At 46.3% G+C, this 19,265-nt stretch overlaps 1 protein-coding gene across 1 annotated transcript in view; it reads right to left on the minus strand.

Annotated features, from left to right (window-relative positions):
* LOC137517957 (serum paraoxonase/arylesterase 2-like) overlaps window positions 1-19,265 on the minus strand; it is a 35,976-nt gene that overhangs the window by 2,007 nt on the left and 14,704 nt on the right. The window contains exons 3-8 of the mRNA XM_068235044.1: window positions 17,831-17,886; window positions 17,160-17,328; window positions 13,964-14,090; window positions 11,759-11,959; window positions 9,553-9,634; window positions 5,319-5,447 (exon numbers count right to left, since the gene is read on the minus strand). Coding sequence (XP_068091145.1) covers window positions 5,319-5,447; window positions 9,553-9,634; window positions 11,759-11,959; window positions 13,964-14,090; window positions 17,160-17,328; window positions 17,831-17,886 — 764 coding nt within the window. The remainder of the gene's footprint in view (window positions 1-5,318; window positions 5,448-9,552; window positions 9,635-11,758; window positions 11,960-13,963; window positions 14,091-17,159; window positions 17,329-17,830; window positions 17,887-19,265) is intronic.

The following is a 19,265-nucleotide window of genomic DNA, read 5'->3' on the forward strand; positions in this document are numbered from 1 at the left end:
AAAAAAAAAGAAGAAGTATAATTTTTCAGTTTCAGCCATTATATAGTTTTAAAATAATGAATGCTACTGTGGATATGTATGTATGGATGTATGGATACATACATACACAGTACTAAAACCAGCAATAGGTAATAAACCCATGTGGATGGACTAAAATTAAGTTATTTTGTGCTATATACATTTTTTTATAGTCATATTTTTACAGCATTACATAGAATACCGTCAAGAAGTTTACAGAAAACGGAGGTGAACGTTACAGGTTTAGAGTTTGAGGCTACTTACCCACCAGGACGTTGCGTTTAGGGGGCATTATGGTCACATAACGTGCCCCTAATACAATGCCTAGTGGTGTTGGAGCAGGACGCTACCAAGAGCCGCGTTACAAGCAGCTCTTGGTGCGCCTGCTCTGTCGGAGGCACTGCGGAGACCACGTGAGCGGAGCTCTCCGCATCACGTGGTCCCGCCAGCCAATCAGCGGCCGCTGCTGGAAGTAAACACTGCAAGTGCAGTGAATAATAAGCAGCCATGTGCCTGGCTACGTAGCGGCCTCTCCCCGCCTCCTCTCCACCCATAAAATGAAAAAAAAAAACCTACTGAGCATGTGCAAACAGTCTAACACGGCTTAGCCGCGTGTAAAGTACTGCATGCAGTACGTTATCTGGACGTGCTGTGTTACAATGTAACGCAACATGGGCACTGTGAACAGCCCTTTGATTTTTCATTGCTGTGCGTAGGGCTGCGTTACTGGCTGCTCTAACGTGCGCCTGTAACGTCTCACTGTGAAAGCAGCCTAAAGGTTCTGATTTTGTTCCTTTCTTGAATAGTCTGAAAACATGCCAGAAAGAAAGCTTCAGAAAATAGCATACAGTCAGGTCTAACATTTAGGGCGCAGGTCCAAGAAGTGCAAAATTGCAATGCGATTTTGCATTGAAACGGAAACCAATGCGGCATGACATAAATGGAGACATTTCCATTGAATGTGAAATTACCAATGCTGTGTAATGCAGACATAATGTGGATTACATGCTGCAGATTTCTGCACCATGCTTCTGCTTCCCATGTAATGATCGATAGTGGCGTACGGAAAGTGGTGTTAAAATGTTTCAATCCACCTACAGAAAAATTAGGCATATGGATAGGACAGTTACTCTTGCAGATAAAAATGGAGGTGAAGTGGGAGAGAAGGATTATGGGTTTTCGATTGTCTTGGACTACAATTCCCAATACAAACAGGTGGAAAGAAGTATCAAACGGCACTGGAATGTACTCTTGGGAGACCACATATTATCGCAACATTTGCCCCCCCGGCCGACTTTTATATATAGGAAGGCAAAGAATCTACAAAGCTTGGTGGTGCCCACTTTTGTGGATGGGCCCAGAAGCAGTAATACAGTGGACCTATTGGGACAGGTGGGTTTTTTTCCATGTGGGAATTGCACTGCATGCTGTAAGACGAGGTCTAGGAGAAGGAATATGGTAACATCCTTCACAACAGGGGAAAATTTTAAGATTAGGGAATGTATAACCTGTAATTCTAGACATGTGGTGTATCTGGCATGGTGTCCATGCGGGATGCAGTACATAGGACGGACAACTAGGAAGCTGAGGGAAAGAATGTCTGAACATGTCAGGAATATAGAAAAAGGGGTAGAGGGACATAGTCTGTCAAAACATTTTAGCTTGAAACATAACCGTGACCCTGCTTTGTTACAATTTACGGCGCTACAGAAATTATCTATGAGGTGGCGAGGATGCCACAAGACTAGGGAAGTTTCTAAATTAGAAACGGAATGGATCTATAAAATGAAATCACTGCACCCTAAGGGATTGAATATTGAGGTGGATATAATTGTTTCATTTCTGATGACTAAGGGGTAATGTTATGGTGGGTACACTTGTTGATATACAGTTAGTAGTTAAGTTGTTAGATAATAATATGTTGTGTGGATAGGAGGTTTATATAGAATTACTTTGTGGTTATGAGCACTATATTGTATTTTGGAGGTGAGGGTTACCCCCTTAGAGTTAGGGGGCTTAAGGATAAGGGTGAGTGTTAATAATTAATGTTGGATAAGGAAAATTTATTGGTGGTAATGAGATCACTAATGATGGATAGGGAGAGTTGGGGTTTTTTTGTCTAATATACAGATTATTTTTTTTTGGGGGGGGGGGGGGGGTGATAGAGGTGATATATCATATTGTGGTGGAGTGTCATTATGGCACTGCTGCTACACATAATATTTTGGTTAAAGGATGTTATTTTTTCTGTTCATCAGGTGAGGGATATTAATAGTCTAATATTGGTATGTAGCACTAGAATAGACTAATATGCAGACACATAAGGTTGGCACTTGTTATAGTGTCGAATTGTATATATTTAGTATCACACAATGACTGGGGGTGATGTTATTGGTTGTTTGTATGTAATGGTATATGAGTAGGTGCACGTACCCACACAGACTGTAGGGGGATATAGAGAAAATGTTTTTGCTTTTGGGGTAAAAATCGTTTGGCTGCAGTAAGGTCTTACGATCTGGTTCCCTCTGTGGAACGCAGGATAATTTCCGTATAATCAGCGCTGAATGATGGCCATTATGACACGGAGGGGTGGGGTTGTTTGGCTCCCCCTCCGTGTTCACGCGAGATACGGAGAGATTTATATCAGGAGGAAGGTGTGGGATGCGCACGGAGTCCCGCGTTGGAACGCGGAACTACTCTGTTTGCGCTCCAAGAGCTCTGTCCAGAATCTCGCGGGCTCTGATCAGCGCATGCGCAGTGAGGGCACAGTCGTGCGCTGGGTAGTTGGACGCTGTTGTGTATGGGCGTGCAGAACTCAAATACCAATCGGGTAAGCGATATGATAGGTGTACGATTATGTAGGGGAAGGGTATTTAAGCACTGCTGACCAGTCCTGCCCTATGAGCCCCTGATGAGTCGTTAGACGAAACGCGTTGGGCGTGGCTAAATGGACAGGAGGTCGCAGTGCATGGAGGAGACGTCCTCATGATCTCTCTTTTTTATTATATGCTTGAATCCTTTTATGCTTGTGAGTAGTACTCTTTTTATACTGTTCTTATTAAACGGTTTTACACCATATCAAGCTTGTTAGTTGCAGTGAGCTGTATGAGTGAAAGGAGCATATCCGCAAATCAAGGAGGACCGCTCACCATAAAGTGCTGTGTGGCTGTCTATGACTGGGGCAGCATTTGTTACAGGTGAGCACGGTCCTGTTAGGTGGTAGCACACGTGTGTGTCCTGGAGGTGGCCCATATAGATCCATAGGCACGGTGATATAGTGACTAGTGGTTTGGTCCCATCGGATTAATTACATTAACAGCCTACGCAATGATGGATCTCTAATTCTCTTTATATACAACTGGAATTGAGAGTAATCCTACTGGTCTGAAGCAAGGAGAAGCCAGGACTGGGTGGTTACCTTTGTGCGCTGATTGCTGTCTGTGAGGTCTGGGCAGCTACAGCTAAAGGTGAGGGTAATCCCTGCGGGTGGTGGAGCACAGGAAGAAGGTGTTACCCCCTAAAATACCACACGGGCCTTAGCTGGTGGAGGATCAAGTCTTCTATTGACAGGCTATGCGATGAATTTTCTTCTTGTTTTTTCTTCTGTCTGAGGTTGACTGAGAACGAGCAACTACGCCGGAGGTGGCTACAAGGCCAAGAACTGCTTTCTGGGTTGATCCTGTACTATTTAGTGGACTGTGAGGCAGCGCAAATTCCCTGTTTTTTATAATTTACATGTTGGTGTGACATTTGAATTTGCAGCATACCCACTTTTGGGAGGAGGGCGAAATAGGGGTGGAGCTCGCTAAGATATTTATATTTATTTCACCTACAGAAAAATGTCTGCAAAATACAATATGTTAGGGAAATAGACCCTTACTAAACTCAATTCCCTTAATACCCGTGGATGGACCTGGGCCAGGTGCCTTATCTCTACTGATTGTATGTAAATATGCCTACACACAATTCTGTTTCAGCCTATTAATATGGAATGGGTTAGCCAGGGAACAGTCCACAGCTGTATTAGACTAGGTTCACACTTGCTTTAAAAAAAACGTATCCGTGGCTCAGTTTTTTGGCCCAGATCAAAAATGGAGCCACAGATACCAATGTTAAAAATAGCAGCCCTCTTCACTCTGTTTCAAAACAAATCCATCTGCGTTCCGGGGGATCCGTGCTGATAACCTGAACGGATGGTCCGGATTTGCAGGATTTGCACAGACCCCGAATACACAGAGGGGTAGTGAAAATCAATAGTAAAAAAATGGATTCCCCTCTACACAGGCATCCTTGGACACAGAAATGGATCTGTTCTCTGTGTCCTAGCCCATGGGGGGAGACGCAGCCGCCATGCTGGAGGAGTATAGCCAGGGCCGGCCCGCTCATGAGGCGGGGTGAAACTTTTGCCTCAGGCGGCAAATTTCCAGGGGCGGCACCCGCCCGTCCGTGGGTGCGGGGAGCCGGCCCGCCGAGCTGGAGGGGATAGCGGGCAGGAAGGGGGTATTGGGCCAGCGGCGGGGAGGGGGGTCGGACCCCCCCCTCCCTCGCCTGGGTCCCCCGTCCTCCGCTCCCCTCCAGCCTTAAATAGAAGCAGCCGTATGTGTAAGAGGCACGGGCGGGGAGGACACTCACCTCTTCCCAGCGTGCGCTCCACTGACGTCACTTCCTGCAGGAAGTGACGTCAGTGGAGCGCACGCTGGAGCGAGGAGGAGGTGAGTGTCTCCCCGCCCGTGCCTCTTACACATACGGCTGCTTCTATTTAGGCTGGAGGGGAGCGGAGGACGGGGGACCCAGGTGAGGGAGGGGGGGTCCGACCCCCCTCCCCGCCGCTGGCCCAATACCCCCGTCCTGCCAGCTACCCCTCCAGCTCGGCGGCGGGGGGGGGGGGGGGGGCGGCTGCGGTGGCAATTTTTAAAAAATTTGCCTCAGGCGGCAAAAAGTCTAGGGCCGGCCCTGGGTATAGCAGGCAGGACGGGGGTGGCAGCGGTCAGTGGGGAGGGGGACATTCTCCCCCCCCCCTCCCTCACCTTGGTCCCCCGCTACACCCTCCAGCTATCTGTGCAAAAGTTGTAAATGTAATGTGTGCAGCGAGCGGGGACCGTCTCTTCTTACTCACTTCCTGCAATGCCGCCCTCCGAAGTATAGAGGGCGGCATTGCAGGAAATCTAGCGGCGAGCAGTGGAACACAAGAGAGGAGGCAAGTGTCCCCGCTCTCTGCGGACATTACATTTACTATTGCAGTAGCATTACTGTTGCATTGTGACATATAGCGTTATGGTAACAGGAGTCATGTGACTGACCTCTGACCCAGGAGGGTCCTCCGGGTTGTAGTTGAGCAGTTTCAGTCCGTTTGGATGGGCTCCTGCCCAGACATCACCAGTCACCGGATCCACAGACACATTATCCACGATGGTCTCTAACTGGAGCACCTGGTGGGAGATCAGACAGGAGGGGCACCAATTACTACATCACAAGTCACCCAACTGTCCCAGCTATCAGGGCAGTTATTAGGCATAGACAAACCAGGCAGGTGTCTAGGGGGACATCTGTTTGAGGGGGCAAGGAAACTTAGCAAACTGCTTTATGGAATTCTGATGCACAATGCTTAACGGCATTAACTTAAAGAGGAACAGAAGTGAATTTAACGTGATAAAAAGTGCTTAATTTTTACAATAATTTATGTATAAATGATTTAGTCAGTGTTAGCCCATCTTTCCTCTCCCTGATTTACATTCTGACATTTATCACATGGTGACATTTTTACTGCTGGCAGGTGATGCCACTGGATGGAGATGCTGCTTGCTTTTTTTGGCAGTTGGAAACAGCTGTTATTTCCCACAATGCAACAAAGCTCCCACAGTGTGATGTCAGCACCATGGTCCTGACATCACACTGTGGGAGGGGTTTCACCACAATATCAGCCATACAGAGCCACCTGATGGTCCGTTTGTGAAAAGGAAAAGATTTCTCATGGGAAAGGGGGTATCAGCTACTGATTGGGATGAAGATCAATTCTTGGTTAGGGCCCGTTTCCACTTGTGCGGTGCGAATCGCCGCGGTAAAAATTTGCATGCAGATGCAAATTTCGCATGCGGTTGTATGCGAATTTTCGTGCGAATTCGCATGAAAATTCGCATCCCAAAGCCGCAGACGATTTCCCTACTCAAATACATTAGCGGCGATTCGCACGTATTCCACACGCAGGCGAATTTTGAGGGCTCTGCCGTGCAGAAAAATCCTGCACAGAAAAACGCTCAAACTGACAAGTGGAAACAGGCCCATCCGCTTGTATTGGCTGTGCGAATCTGCATGCAGGAAACGCGTGCAGATTCGCGATAGTGGAAACGGGCCCTTACAGTCCCTCTAACAAAAATGTTGTTTGAACAGCACAACAATGAATAATAGTTTTGATTTGGTCCGTACTGAGTCTGTATTTTGAATCTATTTTGAAATTGCCTAGCACTGACGCCGCTTCCAACACCTGCCTGGTGGCACAGATTTTCGTCTAATTCGATAAATTGGACAGTCAATCAGGACGCAAAATCAGTAGATGAAACCTTTAAAGTGTCCCTTGTGACTAGAGTTGAGCCGAAATTTTCGTAATTTCGCATTACTATAATGCGAAATTTGCGATTACGATGCAAAAGTACGGTTGCCATTAAAATCGTAATTGAAAATACTGTAAGCGTAATTTTCAACGCGTAATTTCGCGTTTCGTTCATGCCGTAATTTCGCATTAAACCGTAACGCTCCGTATAATGTAAAAAAGCCGCCGACTTTAAGGGTTAATAGCAAAGCCCCCTTAAATGCCAAGAGCCTCAAATTTGGAGAATATATTAAGGAGATCAGGAGGAATAAGAGGAAAAATTTTTTTTTCAAAAAGACCTTATAGTTTTTGAGAAAATCGATGTTAAAGTTTCAAAGTAAAAATGTATACATTTAAAAACCCGCCGACTTTAACGGTTAATAGCAAAGCCTGCTTAAAGTTTAGGAACACCAAATTCCTAGGGTATATTAAGGGGATCAGTGGGAATAAGAGGAAATTTTTTTTTTCAAAAAGACCTTATAGTTTTTGAGAAAATCGATTTTTAAGTTTCAAGGGCAAAAATGTCTTTTAAATGCGGAAAATGTCAGGTTTTTTTTGCACAGGTAACAATAGTGTTTTATTTTCATAGATTCCCCCAAGTGGGAAGAGTTTTACTTACTTCGTTCTGAGTGTGGGAAATATAAAAAAAAAACGACTTGGGGTCCCCCCTCCCAGACCTCTTTAACCCCTTGTCCCCCATGCACGCTGGGATAGCCAGAATGCGGAGCACCGGCCGCGTGGGGCTCCGCACCCTGACTATACCAGCCCGCATGGTCCATGGATTGGGGGGTCTCGGAAGGGGAGGGGCAGCCAAGCTTTCCCCTCCTCCTCCGAGCCCTTGTCCAATCCAAGGACAAGGGGCTCTTCTCCACCTCCGATGGGCGGTGGAGGTGGAGGCCGCGATTTCCTGGGGGGGGGGGGGGTTTCATGGTGGAATCTGGGAGTCCCCTTTAAAAAGGGGTCCCCCAGATGCCCACCCCCCTCCCAGGAGAAATGAGTATAGGGGTACTTGTACCCCTTACCCATTTCCTTTAAGAGTTAAAAGTAAATAAACACACAAACACTTAGAAAAATTATTTTAATTGAACAAAAAACATAACCACGAAAAAAGTCCTTTAATATTCTTAATTAACCATTAATACTTACCTGTCCCTTTAAATAAATGATCCCTCGAAATAGCCTCGGAAATGTTCTATCAGTTACAATGTAACAAAGTTATTAGAATGTAACAACTTTGTTACATTGTAACTACGCCGCACCCGACGTCACTCGCCGCCACCGCCGCCACCGCGTCTGCGCTGCACAGACCCGACAGAGCTCTGAGCTATATAGCTCAGAGCTCTCTAAAGCATCTTTGTATTTGGGCTCCAAGGAGCCCCATTGGTCCTTAGCAGACCAATGGGGTTCCTTCTGATTTGAAGGAACCCCATTGGTCTGCTAAGGACCAATGGGGCTCCTTGGAGCCCAAATACAAAGATGCTTAGAGAGCTCTGAGCTATATAGCTCAGAGCTCTGTCGGGTCTGTGCAGCGCAGACGCGTATGCGGCGGCTGAGCGGCGAGTGACGTCGGGTGCGGCGTAGTTACAATGTAACAAAGTTGTTACATTGTAATAACTTTGTTACATTGTAACTGATAGAACATTTCCGAGGCTATTTCGAGGGATCATTTATTTAAAGGGACAGGTAAGTATTAATGGTTAATTAAGAATATTAAAGGACTTTTTTCGTGGTTATGTTTTTTGTTCAATTAAAATACTTTTTCTAAGTGTTTGTGTGTTTATTTACTTTTAACTCTTAAAGGAAATGGGTAAGGGGTACAAGTACCACTATACTCATTTCTCCTGGGAGGGGGGGTGGGCATCTGGGGGACACCTTTTTAAAGGGGACTCCCAGATTCCACCATGAACCCCCCCCCCCAGGAAATCGCGGCCTCCACCTCCACCGCCCATCGGAGGTGGAGAAGAGCCCCTTGTCCTTGGATTGGACAAGGGCTCGGAGGGGGAGGGGAAAGCTTGGCTGCCCCTCCCCTTCCGAGACCCCCCAATCCATGGACCATGCGGGCTGGTATAGTCAGGGTGCGGAGCCCCACGCGGCCGGTGCTCCGCATTCTGGCTATCCCAGCGTGCATGGGGGACAAGGGGTTAAAGAGGTCTGGGAGGGGGGACCCCACGTCTTTTTTTTTTTTATATTTCCCACACTCAGAACGAAGTAAGTAAAACTCTTCCCACTTGGGGGAATCTATGAAAATAATACACTATTGTTACCTGTGCAAAAAAAAACCTGACATTTTCCGCATTTAAAAGACATTTTTGCCCTTGAAACTTAAAAATCGATTTTCTCAAAAACTATAAGGTCTTTTTGAAAAAAAAAAATTTCCTCTTATTCCCACTGATCCCCTTAATATACCCTGGGAATTTGGTGTTCCTAAACTTTAAGCAGGCTTTGCTATTAACCGTTAAAGTCGGTGGGTTTTTAAATGTATACATTTTTACTTTGAAACTTTAACATTGATTTTCTCAAAAACTATAAGGTCTTTTTGAAAAAAAAAATTTTCCTCTTATTCCTCCTGATCTCCTTAATATATTCTCCAAATTTGAGGCTCTTAGCATTTAAGGGGGCTTTGCTATTAACCCTTAAAGTCGGCGGCTTTTTTATATTATTACGGTTTAACGCGAAATTACGGTAGCGTTTAAAGCGAAATTACGGCATGAACAAATACCCATTGTAATGCGAAAATTACGCGAAAATTAAGCTTACGCGAAATTTCGCGAAATCCTTCTTCATTACGATTATGTACTTACGGCCATAATCGTAATAACACTAATTACGCAAAATTTCACGAAATCGTAATTACGTCATTACTCTGATCTCTACTTGTGACCTGGAGTCTGACTGTTTGGAGTATGAGGATTTCATGTCGCCGGTTTCTTCTCACAGACACAAATTACCTTCACCGGAGAGAGAGACCAATCGTCGCGCTTCTCCAGTACGGTGATAGTTTTCCCCATCGGATCGGCAACGTACAGAAACCTGCGGAGACACAAAACGTTTGGTATGAAATAAAGAGGGCAGCCGAGACGCGCCACACCCGCCCTAAACGTGACCAAAGTGACGTCAACCTGACGGGAATCTGCACAATCAGGGGGTCTCCACAGTGATGGCTGCTGACACAATGACCGGCAGGTCCATCAGCCACTGGGGATGGTCAGTGAGATGCAGATAATTCTGAGTTTATGCACCGTTATGCTAATTTTGTACGTAAATTTATACAGTTTGAAAATGGACCAATCAAATTTCACATTGGTGGGATTCAATCCACATAATTCCAGGTTGCATAGAGGTACATATAATTAGCATGCATGCTCCCATTTATCTCAGTGCAGGATATGGGGCTTCCCAGCAGCAAATGGTGTGCATGGATGACAGCAGTGTGAAACAACCCTCGGCTCCTGGTCATGTGACTACAGGCTGGGCTTTGAAGTGAATCAAATTTCCCCCCCCCCCCCCCCCAATCTTTATGGCACTCTTGATGTCCTGGAGCCACTCCCCTCCTCTATTGAGCTATGCAAGAGGGAGGGTGGGGTGGAGTCCAGTTCAGGCCACACCCTCTCCCAGTTCTGCAGGCGTGAGTGTGAGAAGCGGCAAGAAAATCCTGTGCAGGACTTCTATGTGGAAGCTACACTGATTGGAAACAGCAAACTGCTGCTTAATTCAATGCTCATATGCAAAATGGCCGCTTCCTCTAGTGCATGGGTGTCAAATTGAAATACAAAGTGGGCCAGAATTGAACACTGGGACCAAGTCACGGGCCAACCTCAATGTCTATTGATCATCTCCCTCCCTTATAAAGTTGCTGGTGTCCAATGGCCCAGTCCCTCGCCCATACAGTTCCCTGGTATATAGAGCACCCATCCCTCCCCTACACAGTTCCCTTTTGTGTAATGGCCAAGTCCCTCCCATATACAGTTCCCTGGTGTCTAGTGGTCCCCCATCCACTCCTACACAGTTCCCTGGTGTCTAGTGGTCCCCCATCCACTCCTACACAGTTCCCTGGGGTCTAGTGGTCTCAGCTCGCACCCCTTAACAGTTACCTGTTGTCTAGTGCTTTGGAGGAGTGGCTGGTGTACTGGTTAAGGGCTCAGCATCTGAACCAGCTTCATAGCTCAGCTCTTTTTATTCAGTAAGCCAGCGCCTACTCAGTAAAGAGACCTTGGGCAAGACTCCCTAACACTGCTCCTGCCTGTAGAGCGCACTCTAGTGGCTGCAGCTGTGGTGCTTTGATTCCACCAGGAAAAAAGCATGATATAAAATGTTTGTTTTTGTTGTTTTTCACCCCTCCTTCCCCAATATATTTTCCTGGTATCTAGTCCCCCCCCCCCTTCCCTATACAGTTATCTGGTATCTAGTGCCTCCTCCCTCCCCTAAACAGTCCATGTGATGTCTAGTGCTGTACCCCTCCCGCCCTGGATCCCCTGCTGATAAAGGGTTTCACCTCCAATATAGCTTCCCTGGTGGTCTGGACTGGAGTGATTCAAACATAATGCAAAGTGAGGAAACCACTTGCGGGCCGAATTTCATGGCTCGGGCCAGAGTCTGACTGTATTGTGACCTAAAGGGTGATTGTAATATTATACAGGTTACAATACTTTGGCACTAAGGCAGGTGTGATAATTATATGAGCAGTAGGGTGACAGGATATTAACTGACTGTTTATAATGCCGCTATCAGTGGCGGGGTATCTACCTGCAGTGTGATGGCAGAGATGCCAGTTCACACACAAACATTGCTCGCCATGTGATGTGTAGAATGTATGGCTTGTATGTGGCGTCCCATGTGCCGGACAAATCACAGTAATGACCGTTATATAAAAAGTAGAATGCTCGACATGTCTGAGGCCGCCCAGTGTACAGCGGCAGTAATAATTGGAAGCCGACTTGGCAGCAGCTCTGTCTGATTTTGTAGTAAAATGTGTATCAGCTTACAAAAATTAGCATCTGATTGATCATCTGTGTTCACAAACAGTCAGTAAAAAATACCTCTGGTCTCGTTTATACATATGCCCTTCACAACGGATGAAGAAGATTTCAGAAGTGGAATAAAACTCCGCCTCACACAATGCCCCTCTAAGAGGATATCCTGTCACGTCATACATACTTCCTGTCAGGTGACATGATGATCCCGTTGGCGGAATAAAATCCAGAGGCCACTTCTCTGACATCTTCCGGGCTGTAATACACGACGTTAGTCCACCTCAATCCCAGGATATGTTCTACGTGCCTCATGGTCGTATCCCAGAAATAACGATCGTTCGTGGCGTAAAAACTCTCCGGACCAACAGCAACAATGTCGTTCACACTAAAAAACAAGACAATGAGTATCTGAGAGTAAACATTAACAATTAGCACCTCATGAGAATAAAGAAAGAATTCAGTGTATGTAGACACGTCACTGTGGGAGATCGTTTCATATATGCAGAGATTCTGAAATGTCCACTCTACAATGGTAATAACAGCACAATGAACTTTGGGGGAAAATGTAATTTTAACGTCCCAACCACAAGTTCCACCCTTCCCCCTTAAAAGCCAGAGCAATTTTCACATCATGCTCCTCCCATTCATTCGCAAGTAACTTTATCATTACTTATCACAGCAAAATGATGTATGTACACACACATATGTATGTATAGAATTTATTTATTTTAGATAGATGGATATAGATAATTTTTATTTTTTTTTGAGTGGTACTTTGTTCTAAGAATTATTTTATTTTTTATGCATTTTAAAAAGAATAAAAAGAAAAAAAAATTAAAAGAAAAAAAATGTATTTATTAGTTTTCATCCATTATGTATTAAAAAAAAATGCTATTGTAGATAAAACCCACACATTTTACTTGCCCATTGGTCCCGATTATTACAACATTTGAATTATGACCCTAGTACAATGTATGGCAATGATATTTTATTTGGAAATAAATGTGTATTTTTCCCCATTTAGTGTTTTTATTATACTATGTCAATAATTACAAGCCTTTATTTGCAAAATAACAGTATTAAAAAAGTCCGTAAATTAATGTCCCTATTAATGTATTTTTTTTCTGAGTTTTTTGAGTGCTTTGTTTTGGTAACTATGTGGTAGGGGTGAAAAGGAGTTAAAAGGAATAAAACATTTATTTTCATATATAAATATTGTATGTGGGTGTATTTTTACTTTTTGGTCACAAGATGTCACCACACTTAATCCCCAGGAGGTGTTGTGTATGTGTTCTTTACTTTCTCTTTGTAAATGAATGCCGGTGTTGTGTCTGATTACGCTGCCTGTGGATTAGCGCTCCCCGCATGCGCAGGAGGAGACTGTGCGGCCACATTCCTATAGAATCATGCTGCTGGAGGTAAAATACTAAATATCTCCGCTCCCACACCTCCTACACTCCCCAAATTTTCAGGGAAGGGAGGGGACCCCCCGAACGACCTCTATGCCAAATTGCAGCCCCCGAGTCCAGCTGGTTCCCGAGATAGGTTTCTCTAATCTATCTCCTGAACCAGCGGGACTCGGGGGCTGCAATTTGGCATAAAGGTCGTTCGGGGGGTCCCCTCCCTTCCCTGAAAATTTGGGGTGTGTAAGAGGTGTGGGAGCGGAGATATTTTGTATTTTATCTCCAGCAGCATCATTAACTTCACACTGAGCATGCGTGCTACACAGTGTGGGAGGAGCTTCCGGGCAGCGCAATCAGACATTACACCGGCATCTCGATGATGCCAGCTTTCATTAATTACAGGCACTGTGGCCAGCTTTGGGAACAGCTGTTCCCATTCACAGACCGGCAAGAAGGTGACGGAAACAAATGGGAGTATGCTAGCGATCGCGCGCGGATGGGTAAAATAACAATTACACATATCTACGCCCCTGGTGCGCAAGTGAAGCTTTAAAGGTAGCAGCGGTGGGAAAGGGGTTCAATTTCCGTATCATAAAACGGTCCCAATCCTGCGGTAACTGCGTCCCGCTCCAGTCTCCGCCAGATGCACATTTTTCTACTGATTTCTACTTTTCTATCTAATGATTGAATGATGAGGTGTGTAGTTTTACTCATGTGAAGGGGACATTTGTAGGTTCTCTTTAGTATAGACTACCTGGTGATGCGCACTATGCTGCATGGGGCCTAAATAGGTGCAACATCTCTCCGGACAACCAATCAGCACCGCGGCCAATCGTGGAGGCCAATCACAGTGGGGTGGGGCAGGAGGGGTGTTTCCAGGGCGGACAGACACATCCATACAACGGACAGCTCAGAAATTATTATTATAGATCATAATTGCGCTTGGCCAAGATTTGTGCAATGGCGCCCCCTGTCTGTGTGATTACTTGTACAGCGATGAGTGTTTAACCGTCTTCAAATGCACAAGAACTTTTTCCTCCTCGTCAAACTTGAATATCTCCACTGTGGATTTATACTGAGGATGATTCACCACAAACAGGTACACAGCGTCATCTGGAAGGAAGAGGAGGATAGGATTATGTACTCTAATGTGCTGAAGATGTCAGTGCTATATAAGTGTGTGTGTGTGTGTGTGTGTGTGTGTGTGTGTGTGTGTGTGTGTGTGTGTGTGTGTGTGTGTGTGTGTGTGTGTGTGTGTGTGTGTGTGTGTGTGTGTGTGTGTGTGTGTGTGTGTGTGTGTGTGTGTGTGTGTGTGTGTGTGTGTGTGTGTGTGTGTGTGTGTGTGTGTGTGTGTGTGTGTGTGTGTGTGTGTGTGTGTGTGTGTCAGAACACAATCTGCAGCAGCTGATCCACAACCAGAATCTCTGACAGGACACAAACGAAGCCCTGAATTTAAATGCACAACCAAGTTTACCTGGAGGGCTGAACAAAATTACCAAGCTGACAAACTGCTGTATAGGGTTAGCCACTTATGGTCCAAGACTGTTCTCTGCATACAGTATACCAGTATATTCTCTCTCTCTCTCTCTCTCTCTCTCTCTCTCTCTCGCCCTGAAGCAATTCATTGCTGTCTATGAAAACTATCACAGACTTTGGCTGAAATATACCAATCTCTTAAAGCTGTACAACACTGAAGAGTGACAAAAAGATCTGACGGTGTTTGATGAGCGTAATCATGACAGAGGCGGCTTAGGAGGATTTCAACCAAAGGCAGATGTGAGAATCGCACTTTCACAAAGCCAGGTGTCATCATGCAGCATCTGCTAGTCGCTCCACAAGATCCACCTAAGTCTCTACGATGAAGGTAATCTACACTTAGCCATCAACTTATCAAGGCCTGTGCTGATGCAGAAGCCTCCAAGATTCAGGCAGCCTTTGCCACCTGTCACGGAAGAGCTGTGAGAAAAGAGAATGCAATCGGTTTGCTGCACCGATTGTCGTTGACGTGCCAGATCTAAAGTCTTATGTCTAGGCACAGCAGGGTGTGAGCCTGGGGTCTCTGGCTTTAATAGCTGCTAGAGGAACTCTTTCCATGAAGCCCCCTTTGTCCCTGACTGTCCCAAGGTTTGTTTAATTAGCAAGGAGGAAGTCACCACCTTGAATCACGACAGAAGAATTTATCAGGAAATTTTTATAAGGAACTTTACTTAAGCTTAGGCAAAAGCAAACACACCAAGTTTAATCTAGAAAAATTAAATTCATTCCATGTCCAAAACTAAACTACAGGCCCTCACACAAGAAGACTTGGTTGCCTTGAATGCCCCATTGACCAAGATGGATGGTGATTGAAAAACAATGATTGGATCGAACGCACCCATGTTCCCTCCTACAGTCATTCCGTAACAATCCACCCAGGGCCGCGCCAGGCGCCGACCGGCCGCCGCTCACCCCTCTCTGTCCACGGCTCCCTCCCTCAAGCCGCCGCCGCGTCACTCAGATCTCGATCAGGCGGCGACCAATCATGCGGGCGCTAGGACCCAGCGCCCGCACTGACATGCGGAAGTGACATCACTTCCGCATATAGGCCTGGTGCACACCAAAAACCGCTAGCAGATCTGCAAAATGCTAGCAGATTTTGAAACTCTTTTTCTTATTTTTCTGTAGCGTTTCAGCTAGCGTTTTGCGGTTTTGGGAAGAGTTTTTGGTGTAGTAGATTTCAGATATTGTTACAGTAAAGCTGTTACTGAACAGCTTCTGTAACAAAAACGCCGGCAAAACCGCTCTGAACAGGCGTTTTTCAGAGCGGTTTGCGTTTTTCCTATACTTAACATTGAGGCAGAAACGCATCTGCAATCCAAAAAATGCCTCACCCCGGCTGCAGAAACGCTGAAAAAGCCGCTCGGTGTGCACCAGCCCATAGAGCGGGTGCGTCCGCCGCCCGCTCGTACTGGTCGGGTCGCCGCTGATCCTGAGGTCTGAGTGACACTGCAAGGTAAGGGGGGGGGGGGGGGCGGCGGCTGGGGGCTCCCTGTCACTCACTCCCTAAAGGGGCTCCCTGTCACTCACTCCCTAAAGGGGCTCCCTGTCACTCACTCCCTAAAGGGGCTCCCTGTCACTCACTACCTAAAGGGGCTCCCTGTCACTCACTGCCTAAAGGGGGTCCAGGCTGGCTACATATACTGGGGACACTGGCTGTTTGTCATTATGTGCATTTACTGGTGAAAAGCGGTCTCTTGTGTGCATTTACTGGGGAAAGGCTGTCTGTCATTATGTGCATTTACTGGTGAAACGCTGTCTCTTATGTGCATTTAGTGGGGAAATTTTGTCAGTAAAAATCTTTTGTCAGTAAATTTTTAGGTATTTGTCAGTAAAAAATAACGTGAAAGGTTGGCAACACTGGCAGGCTGTGCGGCGCAACGGGAAAGATACAGGCAGCCCACCTCACGCTTGGGCTTGGCGGGGGGAGGAGCCGAAGACAGCGAGCGAGAGTAGGGTGGCCGCAGGCAGCCATAAATGCGCAGTGTGTGACTGCGTCGCACTCGCAGAGCCTCTCAGCCTGAGTCAGTCCAGAGACTAGCAGACTCGCAGGAAGCCAAAGCCAGCCAGGAGCAAGCCCATGGAAGAGGGGTAGGAATGGGGTATCACATGCATGCGGAAAGAGGTGGAAGGTGTGGGTGTGATTAGGCAGGACATGGGTGTGGTTATGTGGTTGGGCGCGGTTAATTTAACCACTCCCATAGGCGCCAGAGAAAATCTTGCCCCCAGGTGCCAGGCACCCCAGGCTCACCCCTGAATCCACCCACTACATGCGAGTTGAAAACTATTCAATTTACTAAGAGTATTTGGTCCTACAAACCTCATTTTCCTCTAGTTTCTAATGACTCAACCTTGATCAATATATTACTTAATCCAGACTTAGCCACCAGTACCCCAGCATTTCTGATCCTCTAGGTCTACCAATGCTTCTAAGATTGTGTGCGGTCGCTATCCCATCACAACTTGATAAGTTACAGGGGTCACACTGCCAATGCTCAGACTGGGGAGGCAGAACAGAGTGATTATGCTGGGATTGCATAGTCCCTCATATTACATACTGTAGAAGTGGTAAGATTGCACAATCAAGATTGTATCATTAGTGGGCACCTTAAGGAATAGAAATGTTGCATACATGTGAAGATTTACCTTTCTTGTCGATGTATATGCTGAGTCCGTGGGGGGCGAATGAAGAGAGGTCAAACCCCCGGCTGATCCGCAGAGAAGATGGACGTGGGATCTCTTCATTCAGATCCAGCAGGAAGATCTCCCCGGGTCTATCTGGAGCGAAGCTGAACATCTCCGGGTACTTCAGACCCTGCAGAGGAAAAGAGAGGGTGTAAGGCTATCCTGGCACCCATCCTGCTGCAGTCCTGTGCCCAAGCTGGCCGGTCCGCGGGCCCTCTCTGGTGGTCTCAAAGTAGGAGAAGAGGGACTGCAGCCAATGCTGAAACTCGTAGCTATAGCGCCACCTTCCTGCACTCCTCCGCACTACAGGCTAGCAGTGGGAGCTAGAGAGGGGTGCCCCCCGTACTGGAGGGAAAGTAATAATGGGGGACCTTGCCAATGGTGTGGGGGGGAGAATGGAATTCTACTGGCCTTATTGACTTATGTGTTTATGGGGGAGGGGAGTTATACTGGCCACACATGCTATGGGGGTGGGAGAGGCAAGTTTAGAATAAGTTGGGGGGATTTCAGGGGAACATAACTGAGCACCTATCTGATCTGGAAAGGAGGGACACACTTTGGAATCTCAGGTGTCGGAGGACCTTGTCCCGGCCATGAATGTAGCTCATCTCTTCACAGCTAAACTTACTTACAGAACTGATAAAGGCCAGGCCGCTGGGGAGGATGTCAATATCTTCAGACCCGTACTCTGTGGAAACAGGAAGACATTGCTTGGAAGAAAAAAAATCACAAAGTCATCGTCACTTATAGAGCGACTCGTGTGTAGCAGAACTCCTGGAGAAGTGTGTGATCAGGTGATGCCAAGATCACTTCCTGCTTCATCTGACATCACTTCCTGCTTTACCGCACACAGGATGCTGAGGTCACTTCCTGCTTTATCGCACACAGGATGCAGAAGTGACACATGACTTTGACCAGCAAATCAGATCCTTTTAAATCTGTCACTTGGCCACATGGTAGTCCATGAGTTCTCTCACACACGTTGTTCAATCAAGTCTTTTAGATCAGATTATTCAGATCATATTGTGTGGAAACAGAGAAGCTGGTGGGCCAGTCGATCCTGAACAATCACATCATCGATTATGTCCTTAAAAGGGCTTCTGATGTGAACATGATTAAACAGAATTTACTCACCTGGGGCTTCTCCCAGCCCCTACCAGCAGTCTCAATCCCTCGCGGCAGGCCCGGTCCTCCATGTTGTCCTGCTGGCCGCCGGTAGAGAGGCCTTCGAGGCCAGTGGCTCGGCTTTTCTGCACCTGCATGGGTATTTGTGCCTGCGCGCCCACATCTGGCGCATACTGCGCACAACTACTGCAACGGGGCTGTGTGTGCCAGATGACATGGATGCACAAGCATGAATGCCCGCGCAGAAGAGCTTATCTGCCGCTGGGGCTGCGATCGTTACCGGCGGCCAGCAGGACAATGTGGAGGGCCGGACCTGCGGCGAGGGACTGAGACTGCTGCTAATGGCTAGGAGAAGCCCCAGGTGAGTAAGATTTGTTTAATCATATTCGCATCGGAAGTCCTTTAACCACTTAATGACAAGCTGACTTATAAAAACGTCCTGCTAGAGCCTCTTAATGGCTCCAGGACGATTTTATAAGTCAGACAGTGATGCTCCCGCGCGCGCTCACGCACGGGCACGTGAATTCCTGTGCACATGAAAATAATCAAAAAAAAGAACTCCCTAAAGAAAAAAATACACCTTTATTTCCAAATACTATATTGTCACCATACTTTGTACTAGGGACATAATTAAAATCTTGTGATAACCAGGACAAATAGGCAAATAATATGTGTGGGTTTTATGTACAGTAGCCGTGTTTATATTAAAACTATAGGGGATGAAATTGGAGAAATAGTGTATTTTTTCATTTATTCCCTTTAAAATGCATAGAAAATAAAGTAATTACTGAAAACAAATATCAACCCCAAAAAGCCTAATTCTTGGTGAAAAAAACAAGCTATAGATCATTTCATTGTGATTAGTAGTGATGAAGCTATTGGCAAATGTAAGGGATGAGCACTGAAAGGTGAAAGTCGCTCTTGTCCGTTAGGGTGAACACC

Source organism: Hyperolius riggenbachi, chromosome 5 (genome assembly GCF_040937935.1).
Source record: "Hyperolius riggenbachi isolate aHypRig1 chromosome 5, aHypRig1.pri, whole genome shotgun sequence".
In the NCBI taxonomy this organism is placed as follows: Eukaryota; Metazoa; Chordata; class Amphibia; order Anura; family Hyperoliidae; genus Hyperolius; species Hyperolius riggenbachi.